Source organism: Solea senegalensis, linkage group LG3 (assembly GCF_019176455.1).
Source record: "Solea senegalensis isolate Sse05_10M linkage group LG3, IFAPA_SoseM_1, whole genome shotgun sequence".
Lineage (NCBI taxonomy): Eukaryota > Metazoa > Chordata > Actinopteri > Pleuronectiformes > Soleidae > Solea > Solea senegalensis.
The window spans coordinates 6307444-6334870 of record NC_058023.1 but is presented as its reverse complement, the minus strand read 5'-3'; the positions used below and the strand labels follow the sequence as shown (position 1 = coordinate 6334870).

Genomic DNA, 27427 nt, shown 5'->3' with positions numbered 1-27427 from the left:
AAAATGCTGTCATGGACATGTATCTAAGAATGGAGACTTCACACACGTATAACAACTTCCACTGGTTTGGTTTCTATAGCAACAGCCACACCCTTCCTCCCCAGAGGGAGTAACCGGGGAGAGAGACATCCTGACAATGTGGGGGACAGAAGCACTGGACCCTAATGAACACTCAGTGCACTCTGTATGAATTAATTCAAAGACTAATCTGTACTGGACTGCGCAGCCGTTGCTGGTAAACACCTCCTCAGTGATGACAATTTAGAGGAAAAGCTGCCGCTTCAGTGCTTCATCAGTCATTTATGAAATCTGGGTCAAACAGACAAAGACCTGCAGATATAATCATATTTAGACACATCACCTCCCTTGCTTCTTCTGTGTCACACCGGATTTGCACATGTTATACATATTTATCGTACGCTGCTCTTGTCTTTTTTGTTGTGTATTTTTTTGGTAACTGAAGTTATCATCTACTCTCCCACACCAAAGCCCCTAGAGAAAATAAGCATTTTTAGCTCACATGGATACAGCAGCTGCTGGTCTGCTGCTGCCTCATTTAGTTAAGTTTGTGTCATTTGGAGAAATCCAAACAAGGGATTTAAAACACAGAAGTCACAAAATAACACATTTTAACTGAATAATGGAGGCAGCAGTGGATCAACAACTCTCGTGTGCTATGATGTAAAATCGCTTATTTTCTCTATGGACTTTGGTGTGAGAAAGTCACCGGACACAAACTTCAGTTTGAAGATACTTGAGGCTAGCAGCCATGTTTTCACTGCTGGGTTTTTAGCGTTCACCTTGGTGGCCATTGAGTGTGACGCTCCAGCCTCCAGCAGCACAGAGGCCGTCTCCACCTGCCCCTCCCTGGCCGAGATGTGGAGCGGGGTGTAGCCGTTGGTTGTGGCAGCATCAGGATGGGCCATGTGCTGCAGCAGCAGCTGGACAATCTCTGTTTTACCCAGGCGGGATGCAATATGGAGGGGAGTCTGGTCCTCCTACGCACAACACAGTGGAAACACAATGAAGGCTTTATATGAAAGTAGTAGCAACATATTCGCCATAGTTGAAAAGTGCTAAAGCATAAAAGGCCCCTGTTGTGTGTCTGTAATGAGGCTGCAACTAATGATGATTAATCTGTTGACTATCGTCTCGACAATTAAGTTGTTTGGTGCATAAAATGTCGACAAATTTTTGTGTAGAGAAAAATTCTGACCCGGGCTCTGGCGTCCACGATTGCTCCGTTCCTGAGCAAACATCGAACCACCTCCACCTGACCCGCTCTGGCTGCCATGTGCAATGCTGTTTCCCCACGCTGTACACAAAACAACAGTGGGTCAGCAACAGAAATGTGCATATAACATCACTTTAATAGTATCTTCAAATAAGCTTTTTATTATTTGATATCCGCTGCAATAAATCACTGTACTGTGTCATTTTCCTGCAATCACTGCTGCTTATTTCTCATAACTCACAATGTTGCTGACGTCAGGCGAGGCTCCGTTCTGCAGCAGCAGCAGGACGATGTTCAGGTGACCCATGAAGGCTGCTACGTGGATGGGAGTCAAACCAGACTGGACAGGGGAAGGTAAAAAGACGAAGGGACACAGGATAAAGTGTCAGCCACTTCTGACGCTCATGCAGAGCTCATTGAATCTGCTGTCAGTTAATTAGCTCATAACCTTCTTATATTAAATCCTGAAGAAACGCTTAAAGACAACCTGTTCATGAGGTAACATCTTGGGTATATTCATTTATATAATAATAATACCATTTTATATAACCTACTTAGACAAATCCTTGGATTTTCACACTGGAAAATTCGTTTTTTAAGCACTATGCAACTAACTCAAACCACATGTGGTTGTTAAAGAGACACTATACTGTAAATCACTCAGGAAATAAAATAAAGGTCATCAATCAGCAATAAAATTTACATTTGGTTGCAACCAGGCATTTTGCTGCTAAACTCTAAGTGAGTTTAAGTTAACATTTGCAACGTTAATGTTAGCAAACTTAAATTTGCAGAGATAAAATTTCTTCACTGGACACCACAGTAGCTAAAATTAAAGACTCACTTTAGCCCTGAATGATAATATTAGCATTAGGTTATCTTTTGCTAACCTTAAACAACCTCTTGCCAAAAAAACTCTTTGCCGAGTCCAAATTAAGGTAAAATGTACAGGTTAGGTCAATGATGTTTTAACCCTCAGACTTCAGTTTGATTTACTGCCCTCTAAAGTAATTAAGGACAAAAATGTCCACTTCCAAACATTACAGATGAACATTTTTTCATGCTTTTTTTCTGTATAAATCATCACTTATCATTCAATCATGAGGAATTGAACCCTTTAAATGCCAGTTTGATTCATTTTATTTAAATTCTTACGTCACTGTTGGGTGGCTCAAAATGATTGAATGTTTGGTTGTTCTGAGAAAGTTGTTTAAGAGATTTATGCAGAAAAAAGGCATGAAAAAATATTAATCTCTAATGGTTTTATAACAGTTTTTGTTTTTATAATAGTGGAAATGGACATTTTTGTCTTCTAATAACTCAAGAATATGGCAAATTTGTTCCATGGTTTTCTATTGATCTCTTAGAAACATTTAACGTAGTATTCCAAAATGTGTCAAGAGATAGACTCATAATGAATCCTGAGGGTTAATGTGTTTGTTTTAACACTATTATTACAGTTTGCTTTACCAAAACCTGATTGACTTTCTACTACTCAGTGTGTATTAATTCCAAAACTTAACATTGCTACTGATTTAATTTCACTCCGGTGTGTGACGTACTTCTGTGATGGCCTGGATGGAGGCTCCATATTTGACCAGCAGCTCCATCACCTTCACACGGTTTTTCTTACAGGCTATGTGCAGCGGAGTGAAGCCGTTCTGGAGAGGAAACACATACAGGAAAGGTTTTAAAACAGTGCTGTGTCACCAAAATGTATATAGTGCCATTTTAAGCACAAACTAATTTCTAATTTCTCTGCTGTATCTGGTTTCTCAGTATAATTATTTTTATCGTACCAGTGCTCTGGCATTGGGGTTGGCTCTCTTGTCCAGCAGCAGCTTGGTAACTCTGTAGTGACCACAGTGTGCCGCCACGTGCAGCGCCGTCAGGTAGTCCAGTGTGACGTCATCAACAGGCGCCTTGTGCTGCAGAAGGTGTTTGACGCATTCAACGTGATCCCCTTGTGCCGCCATGTGGAGAGGAGACAGTCCGTTCTACAAGTGAAAGACAAGTTGTTTAGTTCAATGTAGATTTAAGAAACTGAGGACACTAAATGGAACTCGGCCATCACAAATGTGATCATTTACACCTGTGATTTTCGCAGTTGGTATTTCAAAACCCATCCTTTTTACTATCCTTTGTACAATGCGCTGGTTGTTTACCTTTCCTGTGTGGATGTATGCAAATGTGAATGTAATTGGTGGACTGTGGAAAAGGAATTGTTGTGTAAACCATGACAGAACCCCTACCAATGTTTTACGTTAAACATTTACATGAACACTTAGCAGCTACAAAACCATACGTAATATATAAACCCCCTCTCTGTTTCCTTTTGTTTCTTCCCTTGGATCGAGAAGATTGGACATGTCACACACCTTGGTCCTGGCCAGTAGTGGCGCTCCTCTCTCCAGCAGCAGCTCCACAGCTGTGTCGTGTCCACTCCGAGCAGCACAGTGGAGCGGAGTGAGACCATCCTACAGAACACACACACACGGTGACATAACACATATTTATAAATGGAATTAACTGCACGTACTATATATAGCAGCATCTTCTAGATTTAACCACCACTCAGAGCTCTTTACAGATGGTCACATTCACACATATGGGCCTACATTTCACACCATTACTTGCCACCACCTAAACATCTGATTAAAGGATGACTGCTCTACTTTCCAAACCACTCCCGCGCCACAAAGAGCAACCACGCGTGATAGTGAGGTCACAGGCTTAACCTCAACCCCCAGAACAACTCATTCTCAGATTTAAGAGAGCTGCCACAGCCTGATTTGAATTCGAAAAAAGATCAGGTCACCAAAGCCTCAGTCCACGTTAACGTGACAATTCGCCAAGTTACTTTTATTTATTTCAGCAGTACTCACCCTTGTTTTAGCATCGATCTGAGAGCCACGGTCGAGTAACAGTCGGACCATGTTAGTGTTGCCACGTTTGGAAGCAACGTGTAGGGGAGTAATCCCGTTCTGCAGACAGGGCAAAAACACCTTAAGTGACATAATATGACATTCAGGACAACTATTCCTTACAAATGATCTGATGTTGACATCAATAACAGCGCAACAGCATTTAGAACAGCTGTAGAACAGCTATAGAAGTTATATTATCACTAGTCTATTTATTTAATGAGACAAAAAGTGGTAACATTTTGGACATAAACAGTGGTGGAGCTGTCAACAATTTAAGTCTTTAAAAGCCATCATTTAAAAGTACTCTGTCTGTGTTGTGTCTTTGTCCATGAAACCAAGAGGCCCCACTTGAAGAGGGCTTCATTTTGTGTGCTAGTGTGTGTGTAAGTGTGTGTAGAGTATGAGCCCACACACAGTGACAAAGCACCGGAGACAAAGGATGACCACAGGCTGGGGTTAGGGGGCTGTGGGATGCGGATGGGGGTTGGAAATTCAGATTTGTTGACAGTACAATTTAAAAATATGTTTGCAGATTTAGTCAAAACCCGCCACGGGAGACCAAGACATCCTCTCGATATCAGACACTCCCAGAGACTGTCAGGATCCACAGGTGGGTTTGCAGCAAATTAGATGAGGTCGCCAAATAAATTGGCAGATGTTCCCATATTTTCCATGGGGATATATTTTATAAAACATGCATAAAATAAGAGGTCCAGTATGTAAGATTTGGCGACAACAGACAGAATATTGGAAGACTCAAACCTCACTTTCCCAAGCGGATCAGGGAACTGCAGAAAAAAAATGATCTTCTTCTTTACAAAGACATGAAAACAAGTTTATGTGTGTGTGGCGTCCTACCCTTGCAGTGAAATCGACCGCAGCCCCTCGGTTCAGCAGGAGTGTGGCCACATTGACATTCCCATAGTGGGCAGCGATATGCAGGGGGGTGAATCCACTCTGCAAGACAGACGGGGGAGGACACAGACACACAGAGAGGAGAGAGGTCAAACATCGATTTCATGTCCCTGAACTCAGACCCTCGCCTCTTCACCGTCAGTCTTCCCAGCATGCAGCAGTCGTAACCACCACCAAAAAGTCAACTGAAAACAATAATGAAGTAATAACGAGAAAAATAAATGAAAACTATTCCAGTCAGAAAATCCCCCAAACACTCACAAGACACGTCACGTCCATGCAGGAATAAAACTGAGTTGACACATTTCTTTAAAATCAAAGAAAAGAAACAAAACCAACACGCACAGGTTTGTCATCGAGAGACTGACATGAAAATGGACAAACACGAACAAAAAACAGCTATAGAGTCAAATCGTAAAGTGGGGGAAAGATTTCCCGTCACCAAAGTGCACTACATTAGCTGAGCGGCTTATTAGTATCATAGTTAAACAATGAGGAAATGATGCACATCAGAGGAAAGTTAGAGAGATTGCAGAGCAGGTTGGAGTAGACGTGGAAAATCTTGCCTTACCTTGCCATTCTGTAAGTGTGGTCCGATTTAATGTGAGAAAGTTGTTTACACAAGTGTGAAGATACAGTGACTAACGTGATGGTTTCAAAACTTTACACAGTCCAAAGCTCAGAATGGTGCAAATTAACGTTTAGCATGGATGCAACATGCCAGTCCGTGCCAGTGCAGGTAATTATACGAGAGCATTAGAAGCTTCCCATTGCTTTTTTAATGATTAGCAGTGTTTGTTTGAAGTAAAAAAGTCTATAATATGACTGTTTATAAAAATACATGCACTCATAACACTGTGATGAGGAAGCTGTTATGTGTGGGAGGCCAGGGACGCCATGATTAAAATAAAATCACTTAATCAATTTAGCTGTAGCAGAACTACTCCCAAAGAGAAAACACTTACGGTGTTTTTATTATATTCAATTATTTTTGATTGTTTGTGTAATTCATCAATTTTAATGGGACAAAAAAAAATTACTAACTTAAGTGAAAATGACTGTTTTTAAAAAATTAAGTGTCCCAAATTGGGGTAATTCCTTTAAATTTAAACATTTAGTGTAAATATTTGAACATAAAATGCAACATTTACATTTTTTTACAAATTTGAATATGGAAATTGGATTGTGAGTTTGAATTTGCACCAAAAATATGTCACAATTTTAATAATTTTTAATGGTATCGTCCAATTTTAATTATGTTGCATATTATATTGCATTGGGAGTCTTTAATGGTATTTAGGATTAAAAATGTCAGTTAACACATTTTTTTTGTTCAGTGTTCTTATTATAATGATACATTATTTCAAAAAGGGAAATAAAATATCATTTTATATGATAAATATACCAGCTTTAGAGAACAATCAAAGTGTTTTTGTCGAGAAAATTCATATTTTTGGAAGTAGTGCCGCATTTTCAAACATGAATACAAAAGTCAAAGCACTAACATGGAGTGAATTGAATTAAATGTTTTCATTTTCCTCTTGGCAGAACTGGACTTTCCACTGACGAGCAGCAGTTAATTGTAATTTTTTTACATATATATAAATTTACAGTTCATAATGCATCTCTAGAAATCATGCAGCACGACATGAAGAGACAAGAGTACAAAACGAGACAGACGTTATACACTCACAGCTGTCTCCAAAAAAAATCAGCACAATATTATTAAATCAAAACCGAACAAGTATTATTGATGGGGCACAAATATGAAAAAAGGAAATAAAATAATACATATATGCATAAAGACAGTATGAGTAATCATTAAAAAAAACTAAAGCAGACTGTGAGAGGACAGAGTAGCCATCAGCCATGCATGGAGGCCTCTTATTATACCAAACCAACAGAAACAGAAACAGTCGGGACTGGAAAACATGAACCTAATCATTCTTTAGTGACACCATGCAGCGCTGTGGGAGTAAAGGACATGAGGTGTGGAAGGAAAAGTAAAAGTTGACACAGTGACAAAGGGGGATGAGGCTGTACAGTGAGTCTGTGGAGAAGGAGAGGAAGCATGTGTATACCTCAGTAGTCCTATTGACCATCATCTGTAGCAGCAGGGACGAGGAAGGGGAGGGGAAAAGGTCAGGTCATGGTTATGACAGCGGCTCACAGCTGGAGGCACAGCTGTGCAGGCAAGACACTAAAAGTGACCGGCTGACGTGGCTGGAGTGGGTCATTTAACGGTCCCTGCTTCAGCAGTGAGTCCAAATTTGAATATGATACAACTAGTGATAGTTTAGTAACATGTAATTAACTCAGAATCTGATAAAACTGCTTATGCACCATGGACATGGAATGAGGGTTTTTTCAGGGGTTCAGATTCAGGATCTTCTGCATTTTACTTTATGATATCTCTCTTTTCTGAGTGCGTTTCATATCTGGAATTATCTCATCTCTGTAACTATTTGTACGATCTATGCTCCTGTCTTTGCTAAATAAAGGATACATTTTAATGTAAAATGATTTTAATTGGTCAAAATTATTAAAAAAGGGCTATATGTAAGATAAAAAAGAAAAGAAACCTGTTCAATTGAATGGTTTTCATTCATAAAAATTGATTTACAACATTGTTTTCATCAAAAAGAGTCATAAGCTGGAGAAACTACACTGATCTGTATGCGCAGGGACCGTCTACAAAGTGCAAGACCCGAATAATTGTATTTTAAAATATTCTATAACTTTACTTTAATACTGTGCAGTGTCATCAAACTTTCTGCAAATATTACTGCTACTCAGTTTAATGGAAGGTGCCTGTGTATAATTTTTGTGAATATTTATGAGTAATTATTTTTAATAAATTCACCATAATACAGAGTAGTGTCATCAAACCTTCCGAAAGCGCTCGTTATCCGTTTGTTTTTGTCTACATTTTTCATTTGAGCTCAATATTTTTCGTTTTATTGTGAAATACGAATGAACAAATGATACACGGATTTGTAGTGGAGATGTAATTTAGATGTAATTTAGTAACAAGTAACCAGTTTTTGAATAGGCACCGTGATCATAACATTTTTACTTTCAGATGTCGTCACTGGACTGTTTTACCGAGGTCTTTGTTGAGAAACGTGCCAAAGTGTGTGAGAGTCGTGTGTGTGTGTGTGTGTGTGAGTGTAAACATGCTGCCATTTTAGGTCATTCTCCTGTGAGCTTCATCACAGCACTTGAACCACATATGGCATTGCCCTACATGCATATATACAGTATATATGTATACATATATATATATGTATGTATATATACATATACATATATACATATATACATATATGTATATACCTAAAGTTTTCTTACATAATAAGATAAACGATAAACATTCAGTAAATAGAGTTCACTCAAGCCACGTCAATTACAGCCAGTGTCCGGTATCAGAGAAACAGTCACAAGTAAATAACAAACTTTTTGCTCAAAAACTGATGGTTAACTGACTTCTAACCAATACCGGATCATCAATTAAAGTCCCTCCCACCCCTCAGACATCCAACAGTCTTAAAAAATACAAGCCCCGCCCCATTCCCACCCCCCCAACCGACATGCAGCGTTAGATATCGGCACCATACAACCTGCAGACAGTGGCACACTCCATGCAGTGGACAGTGCTACACTTAGACACCGGTGCAGCAAAGGGAGGAGGAGGAGGAGGAGAAGGAGGAAGGGGTGACGAGAGGGGAAGTGTGTGAGCGGTAGCGTTTCGAGAATAAAAAGGAAAAAAACAAAGAAGAAGAGGGAGAGACCCAGTTAGTGGCAGGCACAGACACAGTGAAGGAGAGACAGAGAGGAAGAAAGACACAGACAGACTGATGGACATACAAGCACAACCTCATGGGGGGGAAAGTACAACACGACAAGTTAGTCTCCTGTCATATACGACATCGCACACACATACATATACAGTATGGATACTATAGAATCTGGGACCTTATTTACACCTGATGTGATTTGTATCTGGATAAGAAGAAACATAATAACAGACGTCATAAATAATGTTATAATGGTATCACATCTGACAAGAGACAGTTTATAGCAAAGTGACAATATGGTAGTAGAGATAATGTTACAGTAATACCATGTTATTTATATAAAGTAATATCCAGACATCTAGTAGGTTAATTGATTTATTTTTAATGTTTATTACTGTTTATAATAAACTTGTCTTGCCTATTGTGACACATATGGAAACATATTGTATATGATTCTCATTCTTCTCTTTTATACTGATAGTTTACTTGATTTTTTTAATAAGAATATATTCTATTGTTGTTGGGGTTTGTGTAGTGACAGCAATTTCCCCCCAGGGATTAATAATGTATAAGGTCATCATAATTATAAAATTATTGCTACACTATTACTTTACAGTTACTGTACTGTAATGTAATGTGTTACAGAGACATCAAAAGTTATTTTACTTAAGTGTAGCTGTTGAAATTCTGTTCATTTCAAATACTTAATGCTTTTATCACTGTGGACATCACTCAGTACTGTATACAACGTTCCGGCAAACTATCATGATGTGACCCAATGACAGCCATATGTACAAAACCTCATATTATTTTGAATTGGTAGAGATGTTTGTTAAATCAATTGCAACTTAATTGCATCGATGTTATTTGAAACACATGACGCTGATTGAAGCTGAAGACTATAAAAAACATTGTCAAATTGTCATTAGATCCAGGATTGAATGCCAATTAAACACTGGAGAAAACATTTGTTTAAACCCGGGATTAAAGCGAAACAAAATGTACAGGATAAATACGATCAAAAACATAGTGAGGCACTTTGTCAGCGTTACATTTGGCACTTAATATTTGGAAATGGAAATATTCAGTGAGTCCACATCTAGGTTTAAACTCCAGTTTTAAGTATTTTCCCACGTGTTATGTTAATGAATAGAAATAATGAGAACTTGGACAGGAAGGATCGACATCGTCATCATGAGCTGATTTTATGATGGTCGTGGTGGGTACGAAAAACTCTCACCACACACACACGTCATTAACAGCAATGTCATTAATACAGCTCAGCCCACACATGAAGTCTGCACTATTGTACTGTTAACATCCTACTTCCCACCTCCTCGCCTACTTTGTATAATGAGAGAGAACAAAGATATTGTTAGAGGAGATTTAGAGAGTTATGTATCCACATACAGATCACATTTAACTGCAAATGTAAATAAGGTGTTCCCGTTTAAACACTTCTACAGGACGGACCATTAGGTGAACTCCAGTCTTATTGAGCCAAAGTCATTAAAACCAAGGCAACTTGAATCAGATCATTCTGTATCTCAAATATCACCTAATAAAACCCACTTAATTTAGCTTTGAAATAACCTCAGTGAGGACAAACTGACACAAACGCATTAGCGCCACATTAGCTCGACTGTCACACATGCCAGTGCCGGACACTGTGACGAAACATACCTTCGACTGGACATCAGCGTTGTGGTCATTCTGGAGGAGCAGTGCGGCCGACTTTGTGTCGTCCTTGCGTGCCGCAATGTGCAAGGCGGGTAAGCGGACCTTGCCTTTAGTGTCGTTCTCCAGTAGGATGGAAACCACCTGGTTGTGGCCCTGCTGGAGAGCGATGGCCAGAGGGGTGAAGCCATCCTGGCAGAGGGAGGACAGGAAGTTGAAGGTCGAGGAAAAGGAAGGTCAAGGAGATTAGTATAGATGTTTCAGACTAACTTTATTGTCTATTTCAGGGTTCCTCAATCCTGATCCTGGGGAACCACTGCCCGGCATGTTTAAGAAGTGTCCTCACTCACCTCTGTAGCCGTGCTTTGGTTGCCTCCATTCTCCAGAAGGTATCGCACCACATCCAGGTGATTCTCCTGAGCAGCCATGTACAAGGGAGTGAATCCATTCTGCAGAAAACAGGCAGATGACACTCTTATCACTGACAATAATGCACAACCGAGATTCTTTTATATGGCACAAAACATCCAGGAGGTGTTTAGTGTTGTTGACTCTCGAGAGGATTCACGCAGCAGCAGTGGACGGAGACTCACCTGAGACTGTGAGTTGATGTCGGCTCCTCGTTTGACCAGGACTTTCACGACTTCAGCCTGACCAGCTAGAGATGCTATGTGGAGAGCTGTGTTTCCTTTCTGAGAGCAATTAGGAAAAAAGGACTGGTTACTTATGCAATACAGCATGACTTAATATTGTTTGAAGACAACTGTTAAACTCATTTTTAAGCCCAGTACCAATATAACAATCTTTTTCTTCTTTTATCTGATATAAAACCTGGTGATTTTTAATACTGAGTAGAATATAATCTCTAATTAAATACAAACTACAATAATCAGTGAGTAGTCATGAGTTCCAGACATATTATTATGAATATATGAATGCTAATAACAAACATTTTGGCTATTTATTATGTGTTCACTACATTTTACTAATTGGTCTTGTTAATTACCGTAGTGTGAGGGCTACAGCTATGTTTTAACAGACTATTTGTTGAGGGCTAGCAATATTATATTCAACAAATAATATAAACTGGAAAAAAAGGCAGACACTGTATAGACACACTCGTATTTATAACTCAAAGCACCTAATGTACACTTACAGTATCACATATAGTGTATTTATGAGTATTTAATTACAAGCTTATACACGCAAATACAGTGTTATCAGCAAATATGTAGTATTGACACCCAAGATGGTACGTCTTTATTAAATTAATTATAGTGTATGGCGATTATTGATATAATTGGATATTCATTTATGCACATTACAACCCAATATGTTCAGAATTCGTTTTAGGCATTGGCTTTATAATTATTGTTTAAACAAAGCAGTATAAATGAGCATGAACACTTATAATTATGGTTATTATAGAGCACTATTGACGCACGATAATGATTTATAATTATGTGATTAGTCTGCTCTCGTGAAGTGTTACCAGTGTGTCTCAGTATAGTGAGAAGATACCAACCTGTTTACACACTAGGTTTAGTAAACAATTCCAATGTGTAACAGGTGAGGTAACTCACACCTCTGCACTTGCTTAACTGCAGTTTGATCAAGGAATGAGTCGACCTTCTCTCATTGCAGGAGCTGCATTGGTCCACCATGTTTACTACTTTCTCCTCAGCTCACTCCCTGCACTCTAAAATCATTAGTTAAAGCTGTTCATTTCTGACAGTTTTCAATTTTATCATCCAAAGATGTTTTTTTCTGTCTTTAACGGGACTTGTTGATTCACTGTACCTCTATCAGTGAGTTCAAATGTATTATTTGGTGAGTTTGAGTTTTTGCTCCAAAAACCTCTTAAACGAGGCAGCAGTCGACCAGCAGCTCCTGTGTATCTGAAGCTAAAAATGCTAATTTTTCTCTATGGACTTTGGTGCAGGACACAGATAATGTGGTAAACACGTCTTTTGCTAGCAGTAATGTTTTCACTGAGCTTTCACGTCAAAAAAAAAAACATAACCTTACCTTGAATGTTAGCTTCCTGAATTTCGGGGCGCACAGCTGACGACATTTTGTTAATGAGCTCAGTATTCCCTACGCTATTTATGCTAATAGTGTGTTCCAGTTGTAGTTTCAACGTTTTTAGTGCGAATTTTTAACTGAAACACACACACACTCAAGTCAGAACTCACAAACTGTGACACAAGATTCCAAGATTGCTGCTTTTACACTAAGCCTAATGCTATGGCTAACAATGGCTAGTCTGCGATGCATCTGCTTTGAAAAAGATTAATCAATCTTTAAGCTTTTTTAGTTTCAGTTTTTGTAAAAAGAACTAAGCTGAAAGTGACCAACTCTATAAATATATGTATAGTCAAGAATAATAATCAGTTCTTAGCAGTTTGAGAGGCAATATCTTACCTTTGTAGCTGAATCAACAGCTGCTCCTCTGTCCAGCAGCTCCTGCACCAGATCCAGGTGTCCCTCCTTGGCTGCCAGGTGCAGTGCATTAAGACCATTCTAGAAAGAAGAAACACGGAGGAAAGGTTGGCCGGCTAAACAACAACAACAACAACAAAGCACAAAGTCGGACCAGGGTGGAAAGAGAAGGTTTTGTACCTCCTCCTCCTCCTCTGAATTCATCACTATCCTGCCTTTATTTCTCCCTGAGAAAGACTGAGACTGAAATATCAAAGCTGGGGATCAAAGTTGGGTTAGATGTTGTGCCATGTTATGCTGTTGTGGAGCAGAGCCAGGCCTGGGTATGAGGTTATAAATAGTTGTGTGTGTGCATGTGCATGTGTGTATGTGACTGTTGTCAAGTCAGACAAGCAAATCTACTTGTTCTTGTAAGATCACATGACTGAGAATGTGTTTACAAGATGTTTATGAGTAAAATGTGATTAAATATGAAGGTTACACTTGGCTTTGAATTTGCTAAACTGTAAAATTATTAATATTATTTTGGACATTTATCACCAGTTACATGCCGAAATTCAATCGTAACAAAATGATTTATATCGCTTTCACACCCACACCATTCAGTGACACATTGTGTCCCATGTATGGGGGCGTTAATCATCCAATTCTGCCCTCCATTTGTCAGGTTTTCCCTTTAATTTGTCACCCATCTGCAGTACAGCAAATCAATGCTTTTTAACACGGGGCATAATCTCCTGTCACCTTTAGCTTCCCGCAAACCTTTGGGCCGCATTTATCTTTGAGGACACGCCGCACGGCGACATCCGTTCACCTTCAGGAGGCAAGAAACCATTTTATCATTTACGTGCTCGGGTCCACCCACTCCTACATCTATCATATGTGTTACCTCATTCTGTCAGCATTCATACGAGCACAATCAGTCTGGAAACGCCTCGTTATTGTTTCTAACGTCTATTCAACCTGGTTTTTTTTTAGATGCAATTTATTATGTGGTGAAATTGACTCATAATCAGTAGAAATGTGCGCATCAGTGAACACTAAATCTACCAGTCAGTCTCTAAAAAGGTTTTTTAGGTCAAACGAAAAGTGTGCCTGTTGATTTAAACAATATTATCATGTTTCTACATTCCTTCTCTAATGCCAGGGGCGTTTTGAGGGCGTTTAAAGGCCCTAGGAAAAATAGGCCGGGGGGGGGCCCTAGAGCAAAGTAAACCAAACTGAAAATCAAAAGCGGAAGAAGCATAAATTTCCCATTCATACACTAAAAGTTTAGACAGAATTGTGTCTACTAACCATCTACACAGTTTAATCTAAATGCTTCATTTAATTTCTGTGGAATAAATTAATTTTTTTGTACATGGATTCCAGAAAATGTCATGTAGTCTGTGTCAGATATGTTTACAACAGTAGGTGAACCATTGAAATCCACATATTTGACTTGAGAGTGACCTTTGTGGACATTTAACTTCTCACATAAAGCCTCTCCAGACAATCTGAATTAAAATATTTGGACTTCAGTCCAGGTCTGAATGCAGCGCAAGGTACGTGGATGTTTAGGGCCCCTTTTCTCAGAGTATCCAGTTAACCGAACACGGACAACATGCAAACTCCAAGAAGAAGCCTTTAATGAAGTGGGTTTTTGAAACAGGAACCTTCTGTGCTGCCAACTATACTCCTGCCATAATGAAGTGGTTGTATCACTATAGATTTGGAGACCATCCAAAGCAAACATGAAGATCTTTCCACATAATTATATACAAAAAACAGCATATATCACAAAAACGCTAAGGTGTTGCTTAGGTGGCAGAGCATTGGAAAAGCAGTAAAACAGGATGGAAGTCCACTGGGTATCAAAAACCATTAACTGCTTAGACCAGCACCAGTACTTCATCACTGTAATGGAGTCATTTAGGTCACAAGGGTGTCAGAACATATGTCTGACTGATGTTACTGTCGTTTTTACTGTGTTTGTGTGAATATTGAGGTTATTTCATGGTCAAACATCACTCTGGAGAAAAAAAGAATTATGTGTGCGTGTGTGTGCGGCACCCAAAATATCTTCAAGGCCACGAGTGATCAGTGCAAATCAAACGACAACAAACAACAAAAACGTCTCCATGCAACACACACAGAGCTGCAGGCACATGTTACATTTCCACCCCTCATGACTGTTGTTTACCGGCCTGGTCGTTGTGACTGTTGCCAACACAGAGCTGCTCACAGCCAATCAGCTTTCCCCGCCTCTCTTCATCAGTGGATGAAATGTTAATGGGCTGAGAGGGGGGCTAGATAATAACCGCACCTAAATAAAGAAACTCCCTCGGATCAAACATTAACCTACTCCAATATAGAGAGGAAATGGCTGTTGCTCTTTCTGCCCAAAATATCTGTTGACAGCATATAACATGCTACGTAAGCATGTTTCAGTGGGCTGCATCCTACTTTACACATCCGTGTAATGTATGTTTTGTCATTGACCCATTTCTGCATTAGTCCCACAAGGATGGTGGGGGGGAATAGCAGCTCCACTAAGCATGCTTGGAACACTAGACTGATGCGGACCCTTTTTGGTATGATTAGAACCATAGGTGTGTTCACACAACTATGGCATAATTGTTTTACGGTAATTCTGTCCACAATTAGAGAAATCCAGATATTGTACTAAAAAAAAGCTTTAAATCAAAATGTACATTGCATCATATTTTGTTTTTTACTTGTACTTTCTAAGTCTGTAAGTGAAATGGTGAGTTGGTGTTGAACGACGCATGACATATAAACCATATCTTACCTGATTGCAGGTGCTGATGTCCACTCCACCTTTCAGATATTCCAAAACCTTGTCAATGTTCCCCGCCCTGGCCGCTCGCAAGAAACTGGTGTTACTGTCCGACTAGAGGGAACAGAGAAAGAACACATTTTAAAAAAATAATCCACCATATATGCATAACATTTTACATTCTGTCATTGGAAGAGATAATAAAAGTGTAGTCAAACTGCTTAAAGAGAGAAAGAATACCGCCTCTCATGTCATATTCTTGACAAAGAATGAAACACAGCAGGACTTTAGCCAAGTCAAATATTATTTGAACCAAAAACAATAGACTGCCAGACATAAAATACGATCATTAGTTCAAAGGTGATGCTCAGAAGGGGAATCTTGACCCCATCAAATAAGAAGTTCCCTGTTTTTCATGACCATTTCATATGACAAACTGACTGGCGTCCCACAAGGCTCCATTCTTGAACCGCCTCCATTTTTATCTTCCACAAGCTTCAGCTTTGTTTATCAACAGCAAACACAAAAAAACATAGTGATGCAGGTGATGCACAACCATACGTCTCAAACCCCAAAAGCCAACCACGCAAACAATATACTTTCATTTTCTAGAAAGTGACAGAAAGTGTTTGTGAAAGGTCCAAAGTGACACTGAGAAAAGAATTGTGCATCTATGATTAGACATAGAGCTCTACCTCCTGTACGTGCACAACAGTGTCTCTAAAGGACATGTCCCCTGTCTGTTTGTCGATGCCAAGTGAGCTGCAGTTGGAACCAGACCAAGACTGTAAGGAAGCAGAATGATTCAGCATTTTTCTCCCGATGCCTTCACTAAAGCTAAATCCTGGCTCTCTCACACAGCTCGTTCAAATCTTCCAGCTCACTGCTCCTGCTGTGGAAAAATACTGTGCGATGCTTATTTTTACTTCACTCAGAATGCGCTACAGTCACAGGTCGGAGGTCGGACACAAAAATACTGCAGCACCACACTAGAGGTGTCGGGGACTCACTGTCTTGCTCACGGACACTTCAGCAACAGTTTTGTTTGCTTTGCAGCTGAGGGACGTCCTCTCGTGGATCATTAATGACATATTTTGCCGCACTGAGATTAAAGTAAAGAATTCAGCACTGATGATGAGCAAAGAAAAAAAAAGAAAGAAAACGAAAAACACTGCAGTGCTGATGTTTACTTGAGTCAGAAAAAAAGAAAAGCCCTGGTCTGTGGCTGTTAAGTTGCTGCAGAGAACTGCACTGCATCAATCATGGTCACACTCGCTGTGCCGCACTGACACAATCACCTCAAAGTCCCAGTGCTGCTTTCAGTCCAAAAGTTTCTATATTTACGTTAAAGTAAGCCACTGATTCATGTTTGAAGCCTGTCAGACAGGACGTGTTCTTGTGTATGTGATCATTTTAACACTCATCACTTGAAGTTCCCATGACTCACGGAAGCTCAAGTAGCCTCCACATATTTATGTCTTTCTGGTTACAACGAGCTGTGTGGGAGGGTCTTGTCACCATTTAGATTGGCATTTAGAGTAGCCAATAGCGCTGCAGCTACGACACAGTCTAATCCGTTAGCTTTATGGTTCGTAAGTAAGTTTTCCTTTAGCTTTGTTGACAAGTTTCGGCGTGTATCTTCTGCCGAAACTTGTTAACAAAGGTTACACCTGGAGAACATTGTCCAGTAACCGAAGTGTTGGCCGTTTGATTCCCCTGGACTCCACCTGTCAAAGTGTGTGTCAAAGTCTCCTTATGTTTAAAAAATAAATAAATAAAAAATATTAAAGAGCGGCCATTTACCAATTTAACTTCTGCAACATGTGGATTTCCCCTTACATTTATCTATCAAAGACGGCATCATGAAAAGAACGTGCAGTCTCGTGATGAAGAGGCTGAAAACACACTGCAAAGTCCCACAGATACTTGTTCATGCAGCCTCATGCACGTTCTCACAGAGTCGCCATTGTTTTCTTGCCGCGCTGCACAAAGCAGCCATTACCCCGAAAAATCGAGTGTGTCTGATAATATCCTCACATTGTCCGCAGAGCTGCCGAGTCACATTATGCAAGACGTTGCCTTAATCATCCTTCTCGACAAGGGGCAGGTTGCTATAGTGACACTTGGACCGACATGACTCTCAGACAAGTGGAGTGTCTGAATCGTGACGGATTGGAGATGGAGAGAAAGGGAAATGTGTGGCAGCGAGAGCGTCCTACAGAAATAGTTTTATAACTCCTGGTCGCCGCCTTTGACGGTGATGTGTTTTGAATGTTCCCGTGCAGATGGAAAAGACTGAAGGTCACGAGAGGTCATGATCGAGTGGATCAACTAGAAATAGAGAATAAAAGATGAATGGATACTGAACGTGAAGGTCTTCAGTTCTATTCATGAGTTTAAAAGGAACATTTCAAAGAGAAGTTAGAAAAAGCTTCAGCCGAACAAAAGTAAACATTTTACAGCATGTTCATAGTGATTTAGGCTTTAGGCTACATTCCACACTACCCTGACACTTTCAGGAGGTTTGAAACCCTGGTGTCTACATCTTTGTCTCCAGAGCTGTTTTATTCTAGTCATCCAGAGGCTTTTGATCTTTCATTACCTGCATTTGCTTTACTATTGACTCTTAAATCATCTTATTTTAAGTTTCCATTTGAACACTTCTTCAGTCTCACAAAAGAAATCCCTGCTATTAGTTTTCAACATTTTACTTTCAACATTTTAACAACTACAAGCGAAGAAATACACCTTTCTGTTACATTAGCATGTGTGAAACCAATACACATTATTGGACATGTGGTATACATTCTGTTTTCAGATGTAATAGTAAGGACGCAGTTTGGATACATAGTCAAAATCCTCTGCTGGACGCCATTAATATTTGAAAATACTGTTTTCAAAAGAAAACATAGTTAAATGTGTAAATGTGCCCTTAAAAGGAAGGAATTTGAAAAGCCATTTTCATTGTATGAATTTTTGGTTTTTCTCTTCTCTCTATAATATTTTAAAGGTCACTGCCTTATTATGTAAAGTGCCTTGAGATAGTGTATGTTGTGATTTGTTGCTATACAAATACGATTTAATTGAAGTGAATTGAAATGTTGTGCCAAATTTAAAAGAATTCACTCAAGGTGATAACATGATACCGCGTTCACAGAACAAAAGAATGTTACATTACATTCCATGTCATTTAGCAGACGCTTTTATCCAAAATGACTTACAATAAATAATAAGTAAGTAATGTTTAAAGTCGTGTTTCCATCATGGTACTGCTGGGTTTGGTACAGTACGGTACAATGGGGAACTGTAAAGTCCTCGGTCAGGCTTGAGTTTCGAGATACGTGACGTGACGTACTGGTGCGACAAGTGCGAACAACGACATCAAACGTGACACAACAGAGGACATACAGCGGTTAATTGTTTCCTGCTCGGGTTTGTGGCTGTTTGTCTCAACCAGATGTCAAGCTTCGTATGAGAATAGACTGCGGGCGTTGAAGAAACACCATTTGCAAGGGAGTGACGCTTTCCTCCCTGTCGTGAGTCTAGCTCCACCCGTTCTGGACCATACCATCACTGTGGGAACCCAAGGGAAGGGTATGGAAAAATGGAAAAATTGGGGCCACTTATTTTGGTACTTTTCCTATTGGAAACGCAATAAAAAAAACATACTATACTGAAACATGCCACAAGAGTTCAAGGCAACAAGAGTCTCTGATCATTAACCACCAAAGTCCAATAAAGAGGTTTTTTAAGATATCCTTTTTACAAGAAGGGGACAAATGTACTTATGGACAAGTGGATGGACAACCTGGCATAAGGCCTGGAAAAAGGCATAAAACTGACTGCACTATGGAGTACATTTGATATCATCACATACCCTACTGCATAATCATATCTCTAACAATCTGTTCCTGGATGTGTCTCGACGACCACATTAGTCCGAGACCTTCAAAGAATGATAAGGCAGCGTCCTGAAGCTCCTCCAACGTCACGTTTACATAAAACATTCATCACAAGGAGCCGCATCAATAATGCACGGCCGTCCTCACAACCCTCCCTTTCACACACACACACACACACGTACACGGCCATATTTGGTGAGAGACAGGTGCCCAGGCCGGGAGCGTGGCCTCAGCACTGCCAGTTACCACGGAGACAAGCACTGCCATCCGTGCAGGTAGCCATGACAACATGGTTTTCTGTCTGTCAGCAGAGTCTTAGTGGATTCCGTTTCTGTAGAAGTCGTTTGGGAACGACGTCACACTGGAGTTGATTGAGGTTCCAGTTGCTACAAAACCTCACAAGTTTCATAACATGATGTTCAGTTTGGTCTTTCAGATTACAGAGCGCTATGGAATCCACCAGAACAGAACTCATGGCTTAGGACTGATTGGGTATGAACGCTAGTAAAGTTGGGGCACAAGGAGTTTGAACGATTTGAGGAAGTTAAAATTAAACAAACTTTTACAAAAACATGAGGGAAATGGATTCATTTTGGACATTCCTGAGCTTTTGCGACGTCCTCATTGCCTTAAAATACGAAAACATGGACTATATACTCAGCAGAGATTCAACACACGTGTGTTCTTAGAATGCATAGTGCCCTCTAGGGGGCACAATATGTCAACACCTGGACATTTAAGAGAAAACATTTCCCAATTACATAGACTGACTTTGGTCAACCAAGGAAATTTACAAGGACAGGGACATCCTGAAATGGAGTAACTTGTGGCTTTAACTCCATTTTGTGGTTTACAAATATTACTTGTGTGTATTGCTTGTTATAAGTATAAAGTTAAAATGAGAATAATTCATGTCAAAAAAACTGTAATGGTCATAGAAGATCAGGATACGCTTCTTGATGGTGTGAGGTGTTTACCCCACATTAATATTAATCCTATTTTAACAGCGGTTTCATTTAGTGTACACGTACTAGTATTTTCTGTGTGTATATGGATATATATATATATATATATATATATATATATATATATATATATGGATATATATATATATATATATAAATAATTGACCACTACATGTAGGAGGATATACAAGGCACTTAAAGCTGCACATGGATATCTCAGAGTGAGAAGCGGTCACAGGTCAAAAGTCAAGGCATGGAGTCGTCCAGAATAGGCCTCGTCTAAAACCAGAAGATGTTTGGGAAAGTCGCTGGGTTTCACACAGTACAAAAAGGATAATGACAGTGTAAGAAATGTCCAAAAATAAAACTAAAGATGTTTAAATGTGACATTTTTGATTAATGGCATAATCACTTGTGTGGTATAAATGTCACAGAAATGATATGATTCTCATGTATTTGAGGCATGAATGATATATATAATCCCCCTTGATTTGATTTGATTTTTTTTATGCTTTTTAGACACCATTAAAGTATATTTCTTCAAGTTTATTGTATCAGAATGAATGTTTTAAAAAAATTTAAAAAAAATTGGATACTTTTTGCTCTGGTGTGTTTGTATAGAAAATAATGTCATCAGAGGTTGTGCTGAAAAACAGTATATAAGACACTTTAGTTAACCTTCTTATAGCCTTTGTACGTATGTTTTATCATAATAATGGAAAAAAAAAGCAGCTTAAATGCTCTGTGTTCTACGGGTTAAAACAATAATATGTTGATATTTGAAGTCTGTAAGTCACCATTCCGGTTCGGACGTGGTTCAAAGACACATTAGCGCAACACAATATGATCCTGGAAAGTGGATTGGAAGTGAAAGTGACACAAGACTCTCGTGAGACCGTCACTAAAAAACATGAATCTCTCTCTCTGTCACCGTCTCGTCAATAAACTGCAGTTTGTTATTGTAATCTTCAGTCACCGTAGGAGACACGAAAACAACCGTGTTAGAGGAATCGATTTGTCCCTGATAAAGTCTGATTTCTCTCTTTGTGTTTCATCTTTATCCTCCTTATCCATCCATTCATCTGTGGGTTAAAGCAGCTAAAATATGTGCTACATCTTTTCCATTCTGGCAGTTTTAGATGGAAATAATACATACAATTGGAAAATTACAAAAAGTTTTTTTTAAAATGTATTCAAAGGCAATTAATCTTTAAGTTGAGTGATACTTGATTAGGGCTGTAACGGTTATTTTCTCGATCATGGGCCATCAAATGAGAGAAAATGTTGATCAGTGTGTTTCAAACCTGGAAATGATGACGTTTCTCAAATGTCTTGTTTCGTCCACAAATCAAAATGATTCAGTTTAATGACTTCTTTGTCATATGGAGCAATTATTCATCAGTGTTATTCAGTTCATTGTTGCAGCCCTGTACCTGATATCACAACTGATTACAATGATGTGTTTTAAGGGCTTAAAATATACAGTAGTTCTGTTGGAATTCTGACAAATAATCTAATATCCTTCACTTTAAGGTCCACCAAGCACGTCAGGGGACTACGGTAGCCTTCAGATACCAAAAAGGATCTAAAAAAAACTCTTTCACAACTTTCTGCCATTTCCTCCTTCTTAAGGTTTAATTAGGTGAAGCTGCTAAAGTCTACAAAAACCAAACAAAGTGATTTTACAACAATACAAACACAATTATTAGGAGGATTTATTGAATATATTACTCATAAGTATCTTTGTATAGTTGTAAAAAGTCATTGATATACACAAAATCAGTGCTACAAAAAAAGGGAAAAGAAATTCCTCACGCAAACAAAACACTGCTGCCCCACTGACATATATATTATACTCCGCTGTGGAAGAACTGAGTGATACGTTCGCCTTGTACTCACAGTAGCAGCACAGCGGCAGCCGCATGCCACTAATGTCGTTACATAGCTTTTCAAATTAGCCACGAGAGTCCACGCGCCGCTGTGCAGAGACACTTGAGGAACAAAAATGTCACACTGGCCTTTAAAAGGAGAGGAGAGGGAGCTGTATCACACCCAGCAAACACCACCACCACCACCACCGCCTCCGTACACTTTACAGAAGCTCACACCCTCAACACTGTAGTAGTCGCTCCCACTTCACACCTTTTGCAAAAATCACATGTTTAAGAGCAGAAAAATGGATGGGCTCCGTGCAAAGGCAGCTGATGCGGAAAGTTGAGCAGTTCATCTGTGACACCTACGCAGAACCCTGTCTTTAGGACTCAAAATAACTCCACATTCAACATTCACGACCTACTTCTTGCTTGAATAAAAGTTACTCAGAGCCTTCTCTCTCAGCCCGAGCTGCACACGCCAGTCGACCAGTTTAAGCTCTTACCACAGTCAGTGGGGGCTGCTCGGGGAAGTGGTCCACACAGAAGTAGTCTGGCGGCGAGTTCTGGTCCAGGTGGGACTGGCTCCCCGCTGCCTGTCGCAGGCCCTTGTCCGAGCCGCACACCTTACACATGGCCGCGTTGCCCATGATGCAACGTCTAGAGGTCTATCCCATCGGAGCGTAAAGGAAGCATTTAATGAGTCAGATAATCCACCTAACAGGCTACCATCCAGGGTGGGGGGTGGGTGGGTGGGGGTGACCCCCTCAGTCCAGTTCAGGCCAAACCTTGCTTCCCCAGAGGCTCAGCAGAGCTGATGTCCCTCTAAACCACTTCACTGGACTTAAGTCCTGGTTCTCCTGGCAGCACAGCACAGTGCTGGCTCTTCCTCGTTGCTAATTCCAACTCTCTGACCATTGACTAACATCTCCCCCCACCCGGACTACACCACCTCCCGTCATGGCTATTTTTACACCCACCAGCCGAGCTATGCATGTAAAGAGAGAGAGAGGGAGGGAGGGAGGGAGGGAGGTACAGAGGGAGGGTGGTTGGTAAAGGGCAACATGCCAATCATGCATCAGAGACACTTAGCATGGACTGATATGAGAGCAAGGTTTCAAATGAAGCACTTGGTCCAAAGATGTCACTCAGACTGAAGATCGAAATAAAAAGCCTCTGCAAAGAAAGTACGTTAAGGAACTTTTGTGTTTAATAACGAAAAAATATTTGAAATATTCTCACTTCTACATAATTGTTCATAATCTGTGCCTAATCCTAAACGTTCCCTTTCTGATCGGCTGTCAGGAAGATGTCATTTATTCATATGAGCTCATTTTTAGTTTTAGGTCTAATTTCTTTCCAGGACCTGAACTTTTATTTAAAAAGATAGACGGTTTTCAGTGTTTTCATTGACAATGCTTATCCGGGGTTAAACATTCTCAATGTTTGTTCTGTGTAGTCTAGGCACATGGACATTTACCTGAATATCAACTTAACTTCTTTCTTGCACAAAATTCAAAAACATTCAATGACCCATGTCTATTTAGGGACCTTTTGAAACACCTTTCAAGGACCCCTAGAAACCCTGCTTATTGTATTTTGCAATATCTGATTGAGTGCAAGACTGCAAAGTTCTTAGGTCTGTCACCAGGCGTCATCTTGGTACATAAAGACCAAGGGTGGACAACACTGCTCATACAAGTCCTCATCGTGTATGAGAAAGAGCCACAAGGTGTAGTTGTTAAGTATTGTAATATAAGTATTTGTCATATAAGTTGACCCCTGCACGGATGTTTCTTTGGGCCTGCCATCACTGCACCTCATGTCACTGACTGTTTAATGGAAGCTGCCAGGGTGTTTTGCTAATTCAGATCTGTGTCAGGCTGTAGCCCAGAGCAGGCACGTATTGATTCGGCCGGACTGGATGCAAATTAAATCCACCCAGACCTTTTCACTACAATTGATTGTCTCCAAGAATGAATGTGCCGCTGTGGAACAGAAGCCTCGGTGACCAGTTTCCAATGTAAGTTTTTAGTGTTTTTGGTCTCAACCAGGGTCAGATGTGTGTTTGTGTTCACTCTGTACACACGTGTTTGTCCTTGTCTGTTGACATCAGGGATACAAAATGTCCCCATTCTCTTTGTAGTCTTGTAGGTCGAGACATTCCACACAATTGTCTTACTGTTGACAATATAAACCCAAACAGTTCTCAGTCACTGAATGCGACAGCGTAGGGAGAAAGAATCCTCATTGTCGAGCTCGTCAGAGAAAAACCACATGACAAAGCAGCTTTGCTGTTTTCTATGAATGAATGAATATAAACAGCACGGTTACCATTTCTGACACAATCACACAACTTTTGCTTTCTTAGAGATGCAAATCCATCTTAACGAAAACCAACCAAACACCTCATAAACACATCATAAAACAAGGAACTAATTAAATTTGCATTTTGAAAAACAAATGCTACTATTTAGTTTTCCACAAAAGGCATCTTGTCACAAGAGCACAAGTCAAGATGAGTAAAAAAAACAAAGAATTACTCAACGCTTTGAAGAAACCAAAATAATCTTGATCATAAGCTATAAACAACAATCTCTCCTTAGCTTTCCACTAAAATTAAGCCTGCTTTGACCGTTCAGGGCCTAATTACTTAACATTAAATCTTTCTAACCTTTTACTGACCTTTTTTTTTTTTTCTTTTTAACAAAACCAAAAGGATTGAGAAACGTCACAAAAACAAGTGGACCAAGTGCAGAGCCCTGTGGAACACCCCAAGAAAAGTAATGGGGATTTTAAGCATCCACCTACAAGTATTTAAATGTTTTCTTGTTTTAAATGATGAAGGATCTTCATAACTTCAAAATATAACATCATATCAGAGTGGGGCTTGTTTAATAGCAGGTTGCTGTCTAATAAAATCAAATTTCCATGTATTTCTTGGCGTTATTGCTAGGGTTGCTGTGGGGTTGAAGTTCAAACACAATCTCTAGTGACATGATGGGAGTTTTTTGTAACTTTGTGAAGTAAAATAAAATATAGATCCACTCAATGAACAGATGTAATGTGCGTCAGAAGTAAAGATACATTTCTCATCCTCATGGACACAAGATCAAGAGAACATGGGGAAACTAATAGAGGGCAATTTTCAAAAAGATCCCGCAGATGTAAGGTGAGACAAATGACCTGTCTCTGCTCTGACAGTATGAGGTCAACTGAACTGTGGCGGCATGACAGGAGGTCATTTTTCACGGCATCACACACATATCACATACATGAACATATGCACACACGCTCAGGTCGTTGACCTGATCTTTACATTTAACACGGTTATATATGATTCCATGTACGGTATGTGATATATTTTAACTAGCTTACTGTTAGGGCACCAGGGCGGAGGGTCATGGTGGGGAAAGTAACAAACGCAACACCAAGGATGATTCAATAACTCCTGCGAGGACGTTCTAGCCTCATACAACAGTATTTGTTTCAGATAAACTTCACTACGTTCACATTGTCAGGCTAAAGTGACTCATGTCTGACTTTTTCCAATTAATTTGACCCAGATTGGATTATTTTTAGAGCTGTGTGGAGACAAAAACCCAATTCCAATTTTCAAATCAAAATCCGAATCTTTAGTTTGTGTTCCATAGTACTTTGTGACTATAGGCATGAAGTGAGCTTTGACTCTGTGAACCTGTACTACAGAAGCACAGAAAACATTGTTTTGGACTTTTTAAGAACCAATATTAAGGAAATTGTTTAGACATTTGAATGCTGGCACAATCCCAATCCGGGTAAGAATACAGACACTGAGACGTGACCGAACACCGGTCTGTCACTTCAGAGGTCTTTTAATTTCCATTAACCTTCCCCTGGATGTAATTTACTTTCAGTCTTGTCCAATCTCCTTACTGAAGAGCGGTTGCCCGTCAACAAACTCATCCAATTAAGAGCAGATGAGGTCATCCCTGGTCCTATACAGGTAAACTACATTAGACTGAAGTATGAAAGTCCCTGACTGCAGAGATCTAGACCTCACATCAAGCCTGCCTTCACTGTCCCTCTGTGGTTTAGTAACCGAGTGGGCAGGGCAGGCATTGTCAAAATAATCTGTGTTTGACCATATGGCTCTCTGGCTTGGGTGGGGGGATGTTAGTTAAAGCCGCTTGTTTATGTTCCTGCTGTGGAGGGAAATGTGATGACAAGCGTGTGGACAGGAAGAGCATGAAGGGGGTTTATTAGAGAAGAGAGAAGGTACTGTACTGACGCAGCTAACATCCTATCAGCTCAAGATTACAGCACCAATTACATACACTGCAGGCAACCAAAACAGGAAGTACAGTCCATGTGACATGTTGTGCTGCATGCAATACGGCAGGAGGAGGTCCAAGTAATCACAAATCTGGGATTAAATATTCAACATAGAGCTCTAAAGCCAGATTTAGACCAGAGATGGTCCTGGATATGACATTATTCCATTATTTGTTTGATTACAGAACAGATTTTTCTTTCTTTATCCATGATTACATTGCTAAAAGGAAATCTATTTTTTTCTCCACAAGCATTTGAACGCATCTTGAAGCCGCTTAACGATAGAGGGTGAACCTAAGTGATGAAATTTACCAGGGTCATTGAATGCATCTCAAAAGTGCAAATATGGGACTTTTCATTTGAAATTTCTGAAACAACTGTACAATAAAAATGTCTGAATTACAGTATGGTGGTAGTCAAAGATATCCTGAACACAACCTCAGTCATTTTGCAACATGAACCTAAATATCAACTTATCTCCTCTCTTACACAACATCAAAAACTTTCAAGGGAACCCTGCTCATTGTATTTTGTAAAATATGTATATACAGGATGTTTTATCTTCAGCTGACAAACCACTGTCAAAATCTTTTCCCTCACAATT

General features: G+C 39.7%; 1 protein-coding gene across 30 annotated transcripts in view; it reads right to left on the bottom strand.

Annotated features, from left to right (window-relative positions):
* ank2b (ankyrin 2b, neuronal) overlaps positions 1-27427 on the bottom strand; it is a 138822-nt gene that overhangs the window by 44064 nt on the left and 67331 nt on the right. For 19 of the 30 annotated variants that reach the window (XM_044021150.1, XM_044021161.1, XM_044021171.1 and 16 more), the window contains exons 1-16: positions 23016-23174; positions 15784-15885; positions 12975-13073; positions 11144-11242; positions 10901-10999; positions 10557-10742; positions 7158-7181; positions 5648-5656; positions 5020-5118; positions 4120-4218; positions 3613-3711; positions 3034-3231; positions 2797-2895; positions 1476-1574; positions 1217-1315; positions 801-998 (exon numbers count right to left, since the gene is read on the bottom strand). In XM_044021150.1, coding sequence (XP_043877085.1) covers positions 801-998; positions 1217-1315; positions 1476-1574; positions 2797-2895; positions 3034-3231; positions 3613-3711; positions 4120-4218; positions 5020-5118; positions 5648-5656; positions 7158-7181; positions 10557-10742; positions 10901-10999; positions 11144-11242; positions 12975-13073; positions 15784-15885; positions 23016-23159 — 1752 coding nt within the window. In that variant the 5' untranslated portion in view covers positions 23160-23174. Of the gene's footprint in view, positions 1-800; positions 999-1216; positions 1316-1475; positions 1575-2796; positions 2896-3033; positions 3232-3612; positions 3712-4119; positions 4219-5019; positions 5119-5647; positions 5657-7157; positions 7182-10556; positions 10743-10900; positions 11000-11143; positions 11243-12974; positions 13074-15783; positions 15886-23015; positions 23175-27427 lie in introns of those variants that run through there. The other 11 variants (XM_044021160.1, XM_044021159.1, XM_044021164.1 and 8 more) reach the window with 4 other exon arrangements.